At 45.3% G+C, this 13669-nt stretch overlaps 1 protein-coding gene across 1 annotated transcript; it reads left to right on the forward strand.

Moving 5' to 3' along the window:
• Positions 1–634: 634 nt before the first annotated feature.
• Positions 635–12989, forward strand: PGAP4 (post-GPI attachment to proteins GalNAc transferase 4). The gene is made up of 2 exons (XM_035016190.1): positions 635–682; positions 9035–12989. Exon 2 carries the CDS (start codon positions 9112–9114, stop codon positions 10321–10323), a length of 1212 nt encoding a protein of 403 aa, XP_034872081.1. The 5' UTR covers positions 635–682; positions 9035–9111; the 3' UTR covers positions 10324–12989.
• The last annotated feature ends 680 nt before the right edge of the window (positions 12990–13669 follow it).

The raw sequence follows: 13669 nt of genomic DNA on the forward strand, positions 1-13669 counted from the left end.
CTCAGCCTGGGGTACTCCCTCACATGCCCCTGTGACCCCTTCAGCTTAATTTTTATTTATTTTATTTTATTTTTTAAAAAGATTTATTTATTTGAGATAGAGAGAGTGCAGGGGGAGAAGGAGAGAGAGAGAGAGACTCTCCAGCAGATTCCCTGCTGAGCACGGAGCCCGATGCGGGGCTCGATCCCATGACCCTGAGATCATGCATGACCCGAGCCGAAATCAAGAGTCAGCCGCTTAACCGACTGAGCCACCCAGGCGGCCCCAGCTTAATTTTTAGAAGCTGCAGGAAAGTGTAACTATCACTGTCACTCCATTTATTCATTCTAGCCCTATTTCCTGTTCATTTCTTGGTGTCTTTGTCTTCTACTGTCTTTTCTGAGCCCTCCATCCGAGACACAGTAACAGACATAATCCAATTTACAAAATGGTTGTGTTTCAAAGTGTACCAGGAAGGCATAGATAAGAACTCAGTAATCATTACGCCGTTGGTGTCGTTGTTTTCAGGCCGCCTCACGAATGCCAGTCAGCCCACAACATTGTGGAGTGTGGTCCTGAGCTGGTGATGCCATGGGTGACTATGGAATTCTGGGAAAAGACGAGTGGTAATGCACACATGGTCCTACTTCTGTCTGTAGAGACCTCCTTCCCTCAAACTACCACTGCAAAACCCTGCTTTCAGGTAAGTTATCTTAAAACCAAATCAGTAAAGTGAAATAAAGTGAAATAATTGTAGGAGGCCTGGAACGCCACACCCCACAGTGCAGCAATTGGTTAAATCCTTTAAGAAGATGTTTTAAAAAGCAAACCAGAACACAGTCTTGAATATCTACCGAACTCCATGTGGCTGAATTTTAGGCAGACCAGTCATCTGATCATTGAAGGATCTGATCCCACCTCCCATGGCCCAAAATGGGTGTGCTAGATTGCATTATTGTCCAAGATATTTTCTGCCTCTCCCTGGAGAGACATGTATTTCCCTAACCATTAGCTTCAGGCTTGGCCGTATGTCTTTCAGTACCCCTTCTTGCAGGAAGATTACAAAACTCTGTTCTCTTGAACTCAAGGGTTGTTATGTAACTTGCACTGGTCAATGAAAGGTAGGTGGATGTAACGTGTGTCATTTTTGAGCTGTGACTTTGAGCTGTGTCTCTTTCTCCTCTGCCACAAAACCAGCAATTTCTAGAAAAGAGGCAGTTCCATCTATCTTGGTCCTGGAGTGTGAATGACAGGGAGCAGAGTCTTCACTGATCCATAATGGACAAGTAACATGAGCAAGAATTAAACCTCTTTTCTTATAAACCCCTGAGATTTAAGGGTCATTACTCTAGTCTGTCCTGACTCATACTGTGTATAGTGATATGGGGGCCAGATGCCTTGTGAGCATTTTAGAAATGTCCCAGACTCTGAGCAGATTGCTAGAACCTTTCTTTTTTCCCACAGGCTTAAAGAAAGTGGCCTGCTGCTTTTGCTTTCCATTGAACCTTCATCAGGAGAACAGCACTCTGGCACTGTATTTTTTTTTTTTGAGACAGAGAGAATGAGAGAGAGAGAGCATGAGAGGGAGGAGGGTCAGAGGGAGAAGCAGACTCCCTGCCGAGCAGGGAGCCCGATGCGGGACTCGATCCCGGGACTCCAGGATCATGACCTGAGCCGAAGGCAGTCACTTAACCAACTGAGCCACCCAGGCGCCCTGGCACTGTATTTTTAAAGCAAGCTATTCCTGAGATGTTAATGATTTTATTGCCCCCAGTGGAGAAATTGCCTGGGATTAAAGGTCCTCTTGATGTCAGTACCAGGTGCTCCAGTTCCTGACCCACCTGCCAGAGGGGAGAGAGAATCAGGAGCCTGGGGTGTCAAGGGGCAGGATAATATGACCTGAGGGCAGCAACACGGGGGCTTGGAGAGAACTGACATCTTAACTTCTCCTGCCCCACACAATGAAAGTGAAGGAAGATCATCATGCTTGCTTGATGAACAACTTCAAGAAAATCTTCTCCCCTTGTACCCACCTGGAGCTTGTTATGAGCCTCTTTTGTGCAGAAAATCTGAAGCCAGCCCTGCATGCACACCAGGCCCCTTAGCAAGATCCTAGAAAATAGAGCAGGAAGCCATGGGCCTGGGAAGGCTGGGTGTTTTTAGGGTCCCTCTAGTCATACCTGGATTTAAGAGTGTGCCCTTTGAGTACATTTTCCCCCTTTTGCTACACAAATAGTAGCATGCTAGACAGACTTTTCTAGGTCTTCTTTCACTGAAAATACATCTTAAAATTTTTCCATATCTGTATATGAAGAGTTTGCTGCTTTTTTTTAAGATTTTATTTTATTTATTTGACAGAGGTTGAGAGAGACAGCTAGAGAGGGAACACAAGCAGGGGGAGTGGGAGAGGGAGAAGCAGGCTCCTGGCCAAGCAGGGAGCCTGATGCGGGGCTCGATCCCAGGACCCTGGGATCACGACCTGAGCCGAAGGCAGACGCTTAACTGACTGAGCCACCCAGGCATCCCCAGAATTTGCTTTTTTGAACCTTTTTTGTTGTTGTTGAGAACACTTAAGTTCTACTGTCTTAGCAAATTTCAATATTGTATCTTAGCAAGCACAGTATTGTCAGCTGTAGTCACCAAGTTATGCATTAGATCCTCAGACCTTATTCATCCTATAACTAAAAGTTTATACTCTTTGACCAACCTCTCCCTACTCCCACAGCCCTCCCCTTAGCACCTGGTAACCAACGGTCTATTCTGCTTCTGTGAGTTTGACTTTTTTTTAGATTCCACATACAGATGATACTATGCAGTATTTCTCTCTCTCTGTCTTATTTCACTTAGCATAATGCTTTCTGGATTCATCCATGCTGTCACAAATGGCAGGATTTCCTTCTTTTTTCTAAGGCTGATTAATATTCCATTGCATAGATACACCACATATTCTTCATCCATTCATCCATCCATTAGTGGACATTTGGGTTGTTTCTGTATCTTGGCTATTGTGAATAATGCTGCAATGCCAGATACCTCTTTGAGATAGTGATTTTTTTTTTTTTCCTTTGGACATATACCCAGATGAGGGATTGCTGGATCATTTGGTAGTTGTACTTTTAATTTCTTGAGGAAGCTCCATACTGTTTTCCCTCCATATCTCCAGAGTGGCTGTACCAGTTTATGTTTCAGCCAATAGTAAACAAGTGTTTCCTTTTTCCACATCTGTGCTAGCATTTCTTATCTCTTGCCTTGTTGATAACAGACATCTTAATAGGTGTGAGGTGATATTTTATTGTGGTTTTGATCTGTGTTTCCATGATGATTAGTGATGTTCAACACCTTTTCAAGTGCCTGTTGGCTGTTTATATGTCTTTGGAAAAATGTCTATTCAGATCCTTCTTTGCCTGCTTTTAAATAAGTTGGTTATTGTTATTATTATTGCTATTGAGTTGTATGAATTCTTTATATATTTTTGGATATGAACTCCTTGTCTAATATGTGGATTACAAATATTTTCTTCCATTTTATAGGTTGCCTTTTTATTTTATTGATGGTTTCCCTTTGCTGTGTGGAAGCCCTTTAGCTTGATGTAGGTGCACTTAGTTATGTTTGCTTTTGTTGCTTTATTTTGTGTAAAATAAAATAAAAAAAAAAAATCATTGCCAAAACCAATGTCAAGACGCTTACCTCCTATGTTTTCTAAATTGCCCTGGCTCTCCAAGGTCTTTTGTAGTTACATACTAATTTTAGGATTGTTTTTCCTGGAATTTTAATAGAGATTGCATTGAACCTGTAGATCCTTTGTAGATCATCTGTAGATCATTTTGGGTAATATGGACATTTTAACAATATTAATTCTTCTAATCCATGACCACAGAATATCTTTCCATTTATTTGTGTCATTTTCAGTTCTTTCAACAATGTCTTACAGTTTTCAGTGTACAGATATTTCACCTCCTTGGTTAAATTTATTCCTAAGTATTTTATTCTTTTTGATGCTATTGTAAATGGGATTGTTTTCTTAATTTCTCCTTATTAGTGTATAAATATGCAACTGGTTTTTGTATGTTGAGCTCATATCCTGCAACTTTATTAAATTCATCTGTTGGTTCTTGGTTTTTTGAGTCATATACCATTGGCAGTTAGAGCCAGGTGATCCAGGGGCCCATCCCTCAGGTGTTGCTGCAAAAGCTGGGACACCAGGCCTTTGTATGAGCTCCTTCCAGAGAGATGCTGGGGATCTGGTTTTATCATTGGAGTGAGCCCATGGGAGAAGGTGGGAGAAGTGCCTATCAGTTCCCCTGGGTTCTGGGGAGAATCTCAGCCAACTCCTAGATATGTGCTAAGTTAGGAGCTGGACCCTGTGGCAGGAACTTGTAAAGTATGCACTCAAAACCCTTCCAGGGAAAAATTAGGGGATGGTCATTTCTGCCTGCTCCCTGCATGCTGAGCCCTGGAGGGGATAGAACTGGCAAGTGCTCACGTTCCCACAAAGAACTGTTTCTTTGTTTGCTATGGTCCTGTTGGTCTCATGGATGCAAGCCCCACTGGCATTCAGAGCTAGATGTTTTCAGGTGGGAGTCTTAAAATTTGGGGTGCTAGATATGTGGCCCAAACCCTTTACTCCTCAGGGAGAAGCTGGGAATGGGAAGTTCCCTCCCCATTATAGGGCCCTGTATTGGGGGTGGGGTTATGGTTGGAGTGTGTCTCAGCCTTTCTTTCCTACCTGTTTCAACGTGGGTATTACCTCATTTTCCCTAGGTGTAGGGGTTCCTCAGCTAGTTTCTGGATTTCTCTCAGTGAATTTCTCATAATGTAGCTGTACATTTAATGCATCCAGTGGGAGGAGAGAAGTTCAGGAGCCATGTTGCCATCTTGGTCTCTTCCAAGTGTGCTTGCTTTTAATGGGTACTTTGTATTCCGTTCTTTGGATGTATCGTAATTTATTTGACTCACTCTCAATTGATGAGCACTTGGCAGTATTTTGCTATTACAAATAATGCTGCAAGTCATTTCCCACAGTTGAGAATATTTATCTAGGAAGGAATGTTAGAAATGGAATTTGCAGTCATTAGTGGTTTTCCTAGATATTCCCAAATTAATTCTACAGAGGTTGTGCTGATTTATACTCCCATTAGCAAAATATGTGAGTGACAATTTGGTAGGCCCTACTTTGCATGGGTCAGGGAGAGTGTATTAAAGGATGAGAAGAAGCTATCTACATAAAGAAGCAGGGAGGGTAGGGGAATAAACTGTTCCAGGTTATGGGAGTTGTGTAAGCAAAGGCCAGGAGTTGGGTAAGAGTGTAGCATAGTCAGTGTTCTGAAAGATCAGTGTGTCTAGAGCTACTAATTGGTGACATGTGGCTATTGATTACTTGAAATGTGACCAGTCTGCATTGAGATATGCTGCAAATGTAAAATATACACTGGATTTCAAAGACTTAGTATAAAAAAAAAACATAAAATACCTCATTAATAATTTTTCATATTGCTTTCATGTTGAAATAACAGTTCTGATGTATTTAAAACATATTATTAAAATTAATTTCATCTGTTTCTTTTTACTTTTTTACTGTGGCTGCTGGAAAATTTTAAATACCCAAGTGGCTCTTGCATATATTTCTATTGGAGAGTGCTAGTCTAGAACAGGGACTGGTGAACTATGGGCTGCTGGCCAAATTTGGCTTGCAGCTTGTTTTTATGTGGCTGGAGCACTAAAAATAGTTTTTATATTTTTAAAGAGTTTTACAAAAGAAAAAGTCTAGGAAGAATATGCAACAGAGACAGTATGTGGCCTGCAAAATCTAAAATATTTACTATCTAGCCCTTTACAGAAAAATATTGCCAACCTCTAATTTTGAGTAACTAGCGCATAGTCCAGATCATAAAGGGTCTCGTGGACCATAATAAGAAATGCGGATTTTATTACCAGAGCAATGGGAAGCTAAAGAAGGGCTTTAAGCAGGAGAGTGGTATGAGCAGATTTATGTGTTCAAATGATGCGCACACACACACACATACACACATACACACAATCCTTAAACAGCCCACCCCTGGGACTGATCTGGACTAAAGAGCGTCACATTCTTGCTTTACCAGAAACTGTCACCACAAATGTGTCGAAGGAGTGTGGATGGGGATTTTGCACCAAACAGCTCTGCATTGTCATATTGTCACATTATCATGTCTGCGCTGTCCATGGGCCTGGCATTCTCCAAGCTGCAGGCCTTATCTTGGTGACTGTATTTTGTTCCTCCTTCTAAGTGGGTACGGCTCTCTTGGGTAATAGCAAGTGCAAGGAGAACAAGGTGAGCAGAAAGACACCTGAATGACCCCATTCCTTACCAGGAGTGTAAGCTCAATGCAGTTTCAGTCCTTGGCTTCCACGAGGAGTGATGTGCATCCACGTGATTTAAATTAACTCCATTGGCCTGAGTAGCTCACAGGGAGAAGCATCCCGTCTATCGTACTCTGAACGTTCACAAACCAGCAGGCCTGGGATTGCCTGCTGTTCAAACCTCTCCCTGCTATTTCCCTCTTCAGGTACTACCCAGATCTCTTACTAGTACTGGGGTAGTCTGTCTCACCTCTGGGTCCCACAGTGTAATGTGCTTCTGATGCTGAAATGAGCCTTCATTGAATTATTATGTCATTATCTTATAGAGAGAGGTGTGGTATTGTACACGCTTCTAGGGGGCTGGACAGGTTACTGCTGTAATAAACAAGTCCAAAAATCATTAGTGACTAGACACAGTGGATTATGTATGACTCCCCACACAGCCCACTCTAGATTGGAAGGCTCCTGGGAGGTGAGCAGTGGGAGGGACCTCTCTTCTCTGCGTCATTCAAGACGACGTAGGATCGAACCCAGCGTTGGGCTCCGTGCTCAACACGATGTCTGCCCGAGATTCAATCTCCCTCTCCCTTTGCCCCTCCCCCCACTCATGCCTGTGCTCTGTCTCTCCCTCTCAAATAAAATAAACAAATAAAATCTTTTAAAAAAATGTATCCGTACAGGGGCGCCTGGGTGGCTCAGTCCCTTAAGCGTCTGCCTTAGGCTCTGCCTTAGGCTCGGGTCGTGATCACCCGCGTTGGGCTCCCTGCTCAGCGGGGAGTCTGCTGCTGCATTGAAATATCAGATGGCTCCTGCCATCTGCTGGCTCCACCCTCCTCCAGAGCCACTCAGTTGGCGAATGGAGAATGGGAAAGTCAGGAAAGCACAAATGCTCTCAACCACCTTGGCCCAGGAGCCACACCTGTCACTTTGCTTATATTTTCCTGGCAAATCCTACTCACTGGACCCCACCTGGAATAAGATGAGCTAGGGAATATGGTCTTTCTGTGTGCCCGAGAAAGGGAGGACACGGAAGTGACGGCCCTGAACGCAGCACCACAATGGTGCCTGGGCAGCCCTTCCTTCAAGATAACTCACAAGCGAGGCGGTTTCCTCCAAATGTGTACGCACTGTATTATGCTTCTGACATAAGAGGTTTAGGTCTACCTTCTGTTCTTTAGACACCGCTTAGTTTTGCATTGACATTACTAGTGCTATACTGGTTTTGTCCTTTTAATTCTGTTTCTCAGTATGAGTCTATTTTCCCTCCGATCATTAGGCCTCCTTACTCCCAAGGTAGTACTTGAGTTTGTATGTATGAATACATTTTTATTTTTTTATTTTTAAAGATTTTATTTATTTATTTGAGACAGAGAGAGAGAGCACAAGCAGAGGGAGCGGCAGAGGGAAAGGGAGAAGCAGACTCCCCGCTGAGCACGACCCCGAGCCTAAGGCAGAGCCTAAGGCAGACGCTTAACTGACTGAGCCACCCAGGCGCCCCGTATGGATACATTTTTTTAAAAGATTTTATTTGTTTATTTTATTTGAGAGGGAGAGACAGAGCACAGGCATGAGTGGGGGGAGGGGCAAAGGGAGAGGGAGATTGAATCTCGGGCAGACATCGTGTTGAGCACGGAGCCCAACACTGGGTTCCATCCTACAACCCCGAGACCACGACCTGAGCTGAAACCAAGAGTCAGACGCTAAGCCAGCTGAGCCACTCAGGTGCCCCCATGTGGATACATTTTTTAAAAGTTTTATTTGAGTAATCTGAGCACCCAACATGGGGCTCCAAGTCAGGACCCCGAGGTCAAGAGTCACAGGCTTTTCCAACTGAGCCAGCCAGGCGCCCCAAAGCTGTGGAGAAATGACGGGACTTTCCATCCACTGGGTGGCCGAGTTGGGAGTCACACGTGTGCCTGACCTCCAGCCTGCACGCTGAGCCGTCACGTCATGCAACATCCTTTCTGGACCAGGCTGGGGGTAACTGTCTCTTCTATCTTCATTTCTGTGTATCCCTCCCTCCTTCATTGCAAAGCTGCTCATGGACCTTTCTTCAGATATTTCCTCCCCTCCCACGTCTGGGGCTCTGGAGTTCACTTGCATATGGGAGATACTGATTCCTATGGTAGTGCTATAAAAAATAAAACGGGAGAACAATCAGAATTAAACTAAGATGCAGTTTTAAGTATAGTTTCATGAGATTAGAGAAATAAGAATGGAAGATCTTGACAAAGACATCTCAGAGAATCCTAAAGAGTCCTTTTCTTGTTCGGGATGTGCAGAAAAGACAGTTTTCAGAAACAGCTATGTGTAGTCAGTCAATACACACTTGCTTTGGAATTTACTTTAAATGTGTATTTGCTTTGTGTCAAGTCTTGCTTTTTCATCTGTTTTAAGAACACAGGTCTATGTAGCTGCTGCATTGAAATAAGGACTTGTGTGACTTTCTGGCACATTGTAAACCCAGCTAACCATCTGAGGGTGTGGCAACTTGCTTGGATACACCAAGATTTCCTTACTCATAGAAATAATGAAAATCCCGGAGATCATTAACCCACACAACCGAAAATAGTGTACTTGAGAAAATACTTGGAAGTCTCTAGTAGCTACAACTTAGAATTTCTGGGTTGATATGTGCTGCATTCTGTCTCTGGATTGTTTTTTTGTTTCTTTGTTCTTTAAGGCCTCTTACCATTCTGTACTTGTCTCTCTCTAGGTTTGACTTGTGCAGATTCGGGCCTGCATTCCAGGATGGTTTGTTCTTGGGACCAGACCTGACCAGAAGTTGACCTCATGAGCACATCAGCCCCTCCCGCTGCCATGCTCCTCCGGAGGCTGAGGCGGCTCTCCTGGGGCAGCACCGCTGTCCAGCTCTTGATCTTAACGGTGGTGACGTTCGGCTTGCTGGCCCCCCTAGCCTGTCACCGCCTCCTGCACTCTTATTTCTATCTGCGCCATTGGCACCTGAACCAAATGAGTCAAGAGTTCCTGCAGCAAAGTTTGAAAGAGGGCGAAGCTGCCCTCCACTACTTTGAGGAGCTGCCGTCTGCCAATGGCTCGGTGCCCATCGTCTGGCAGGCCACCCCCCGCCCCTGGCTGGTCATCACCATCATCACTGTCGACAGGCAACCTGGCTTCCACTACGTCTTGCAGGTGGTGTCCCAGTTTCACCGGCTTCTGCAACAATGCGGCCCCCAGTGCGAGGGGCACCAGCTCTTCCTATGCAATGTGGAACGTAGCGTGAGCCACTTCGATGCCAAGCTGCTGTCGAAGTATGTCCCGGTGGCCAACCGCTATGAGGGCACTGAGGATGATTATGGTGATGACCCTTCGACCAACTCGTTTGAGAAAGAGAAGCAGGACTATGTCTATTGCCTGGAGTCCTCCCTGCAGACCTACAACCCAGACTATGTCCTGATGGTGGAAGACGACGCCGTCCCGGAAGAGCAGATCTTCCCAGTCCTGGAGCACCTTCTGCGGGCTCGCTTCTCCGAGCCGCACCTCAGAGATGCCCTTTATCTGAAGCTCTATCATCCCGAGAGGCTCCAGCACTACATCAACCCAGAGCCCATGCGGATCCTGGAGTGGGTCGGCGTGGGCATGTTGCTGGGGCCCTTGCTAACCTGGCTATACATGCGGTTTGCCAGCCGTCCAGGGTTCAGCTGGCCCGTCATGCTCTTCTTCTCCCTGTATAGCATGGGTCTGGTGGAACTGGTGGGCCGGCACTATTTCCTGGAACTGCGGCGGCTGAGTCCTTCCCTGTACAGCGTGGTCCCTGCCTCTCAGTGTTGCACCCCCGCCATGCTCTTCCCTGCCCCTGCGGCCCGCCGGACCCTCACCTACCTGTCTCAGGTGTACTGCCACAAGGGCTTCGGCAAGGACATGGCACTCTACTCACTGTTGAGGGCCAAGGGGGAGCGGGCCTACGTGGTGGAGCCCAACCTCGTGAAGCACATCGGGCTCTTCTCCAGCCTCCGGTACAACTTTCATCCCAGTCTGCTCTAGAGTGCCAAGAAATGCCTTTCTGAACTTGGCCGCTTCTCGGTGATTCCGATACCGAGTTCTTTATTTCGACATGGTTGCTTGCAGTTATTTCATTGTTTCATGTTGTTAGGGATCTAGGCACTGAGACAGCTGAGAACGTACACGTCAAGAACCTTGGCTTTCGTAACTCTGGCAGGAGTGGATGTTCGCCCCGAGGCGGGACCCCTCTCCCTCCACACAGCCACACTGCCTCATGGAGTCTGACCCGCCCGCCCAGGGGGCATTTAAATATCAGTTGTATTCTGCAGTCGTCGTCAGCTCTGCTTTGTGATCGAGCTTGTGACTGCCAGAAATATTGTGCACAAAGATAATGACCGTTTTAGGATTTTAAGGGTAGGATTTGGTGAAAGGCGAGATCCTTTCGAAGGGATTTCTTTCTCACTGGGCATGAGAATGGATGTATGTCTAGAACATATGTCCAAAGAGGCAGGACCATATTGGCAGGTTCCATTTGTTTCTTTGACCTGGTGTAGTGAAAGCCGGTAAAAGCCGTTGGCAGTGCCTGACGACTTGGCGGCAGGTGATCTTGCTTCTGTTACGTGGTGTTTCTTTCCCATGCATCTGTAGCGTACTGATGGTCAGTATTGTTGTGAGAACTTTAAGGCACAGCAAGATCTGGAAGCGCCTTCTGGATCGTCAAGGTCAGACTGCTTATGTTCAGTAGTGATTTCATATTGAACGTTTCTATCATATTCTGATTCTTTGAAAATTGGACATTGAAGAATGATGTAAACTGGGTGAGCTCTTTACTAATAGCATATCCTTTTCCCTAACTTTGCTGGCTAACCGTTCAACCTCATTTTTTTTTTTCCTTCTGGGTATCATGATGTTAGAGAAGCAAAAGCGTAGACTGTGAAGTCGGAAGGGCCTGAGTTTTTATTTCAGATCTCTGCCATGTCCTAGTGATGTGCACTTGGGCAAGTCATGACCACTCTGAGTCTCTGTTTTTTCACGTGTAAAATGGGGATGGCCATACCTACCTTTGAAAGTTGCCTTGAGGATCAAGTGACAGAACGTATGTAAAACACCCAGCAAGTGCATATAACACTCAAGTGTATTTTGGATAAAGATATTAGAGATACTGTTTCAAGTGTGTAGTAGGGCCCTAGGGCTCCCACCCGGGGGGGTAGCCATTCTGGACCAAGCTCCTAGAATAAAGGCTGGCTTGTTGTTGTGTTGAAGGAGATGTAGCTCAGCTTTCACCTGGTGCTGCCTCCAGCCAAGACAAAAATAATGGTTCGTTCGAACCGGAAATGATCTGAGACTGGTCTTGAGCTTATTCCAAGACCTGCGTCTGAAAACTACTCTCCTCCGAAGTTACACTTAAATGTCCCCTGACGATACTTACCAAGCCAGAGGCCAGTAAGTCCCCTCGTGAAGATGGATGTCGACATCGGAGTTCAAGCGTTGACGGGTCGTTTCATTTGCTTTTGAAATTTCCAGTGAGCTTCCATCCGGAGATCCCCTGGAGAGCACTGAGACAGGACCTGGGAGTTCCACACCATGCTTTGCAGATGGACAAACTGAGGCCAAGGGAGGTGAAACCGCTTCCCCGGGGTCGCTCAGCTGGACAGCAGCGGACTTCCAGCTCCGGCACTTTTCTCTTAAGCACATTCATTTTCTAAATATCCATGCCGTCAGCATCTCTTTTGTAGAACCTGATTGTAACCTGGGTGGAACAATGTCTCTGTAAGCTCCCATGGTAGAAACTCATTGTCCTGTAGGTCTTGGGGAACCAACAGGTCTACGTGTGTGTTGTGTTGTTCTCGTGAGACGTCATGTGTCGCTCAGGAATGTCTGGAGTGAGCGGAGCTTCTGGATGACTTGTCAGGATGTTCAGATTCCACTGCTTCATTCATCCCCTCCCCATCCCTGGCTCATCCCATGTTCGGGAACAGAAGCACCCCTGGCCTGCAACTCTAAATTAGAGTCTGTTGCATTAACGATTGGATCTCCTCGGGAATGTTTTTTGCCCAGCAACAGGAAAGTTACATCTAAGCTAGCTAAGCAGAAGATAGGGAATCATTGCTGGTTTATATTTCTGCTCTTTCGGATTCAGTTGTCTACCGCATGCAGATATCTCCTCCCTTGACTCCTTCATTCTGGATGGCTAAAGCCATCTTTGCCTTGTCTAATTTCCTATGTATCCACTAAGATGCCTTCCCCCATCGATCTTAACTAGAGCCTACTGTCTTTGGACATTTTCTGCAGAGGCAGGCTCAGTTCTGCTGTCTTATCCTCACCCTCTTCTAGATCTCCGTCCCTTTTGTCCCTCATTCCTAGAGTCCAGGTTTTTGTGCTGTCCTTGGTTAAGACAGCTGGCAGCTTTACACCAAAGCTGAAGTCTCGTTTAATCCTAAGCAAGGGGGCTAGAGGAGAACTAAAGGACATAGGTCACCAGGAGGGTGAAGGTCTCTAACAGAACCTGCTCACCCTTCTGGGTTTAAATAATTGTCAGGCCTAAGAAGTTCCCTATTGCGACTGGGTATATTTGCATAGACGTATCAGTTCAAATTAGAACACCTGTTCCACTGAGGCATCCTGAGAAGACTTTTGTCATTCTCTCTCATTCCTTTTTTTTTTTTTTTTTAAGATTTTATTTATTTATTTGACAGAGGGAGACACAGTGAGAGAGGGAACACAAGCAGGGGGAGTGGGAGAGGGAGAAGCAGGCCTCCCACTGAGCAGGGAGCCTGACGTGGGGCTCGATCCCAGGACCCTGGGACCACGACCTGAGCTGAAGGCAGATGCTCAATGACTGAGCCACCCAGGCACCCCTCTCTCTCATTTCTGTGGATGGACTTTTCTAATGTGAATAGTATCAAAACTACACACACACACACACCCCATTTTGGAGTCCCAAGGTAGCCATTCACAATTATGGGCTGTTGGTTTAAAAATTCATAACTGATTTTGTTGTATTTCTTAAGTGGAAACATTTGAATTGTGCATTCCTTTTTATTGTTGTTTAAAGAAAAAAGGGTGACAATGCAACTGTGCAACTGAAGAATACAAATCGGATTAATATGATGATAGGATTAATCTAATTTACCTTGGATACACTCCTTATTTGGTAGAACTTATTTATTTGGTAACTTAAATTTGGGTAGAGAGGCATTCTAATTGGAGTTGATTGCTGTGGGATTTTTATATACACTACGAAACATTGTGAGCTATAGTAGTACACAATATGAAGTTGGCTAATTTTTTTTTTTAAAGATTTTATTTATTTATTTGAGACAGAGAGAATGAGAGAGAGAGAGAGCACATGAGAGGGGGGAGGGTCAGAGGGAGAAGCAGACTCCCC

The sequence above is a fragment of the Mirounga leonina genome, unplaced genomic scaffold, assembly GCF_011800145.1.
Source record: "Mirounga leonina isolate KUSES-001 unplaced genomic scaffold, KU_Mleo_1.0 Mir_170, whole genome shotgun sequence".
In the NCBI taxonomy this organism is placed as follows: Eukaryota; Metazoa; Chordata; class Mammalia; order Carnivora; family Phocidae; genus Mirounga; species Mirounga leonina.

Bases quoted from the DNA above. Each gene is read 5' to 3' on its own strand.
- PGAP4 (XM_035016190.1), top strand. From the start codon at position 9,112: ATGAGCACATCAGCCCCTCCCGCTGCCATGCTCCTCCGGAGGCTGAGG.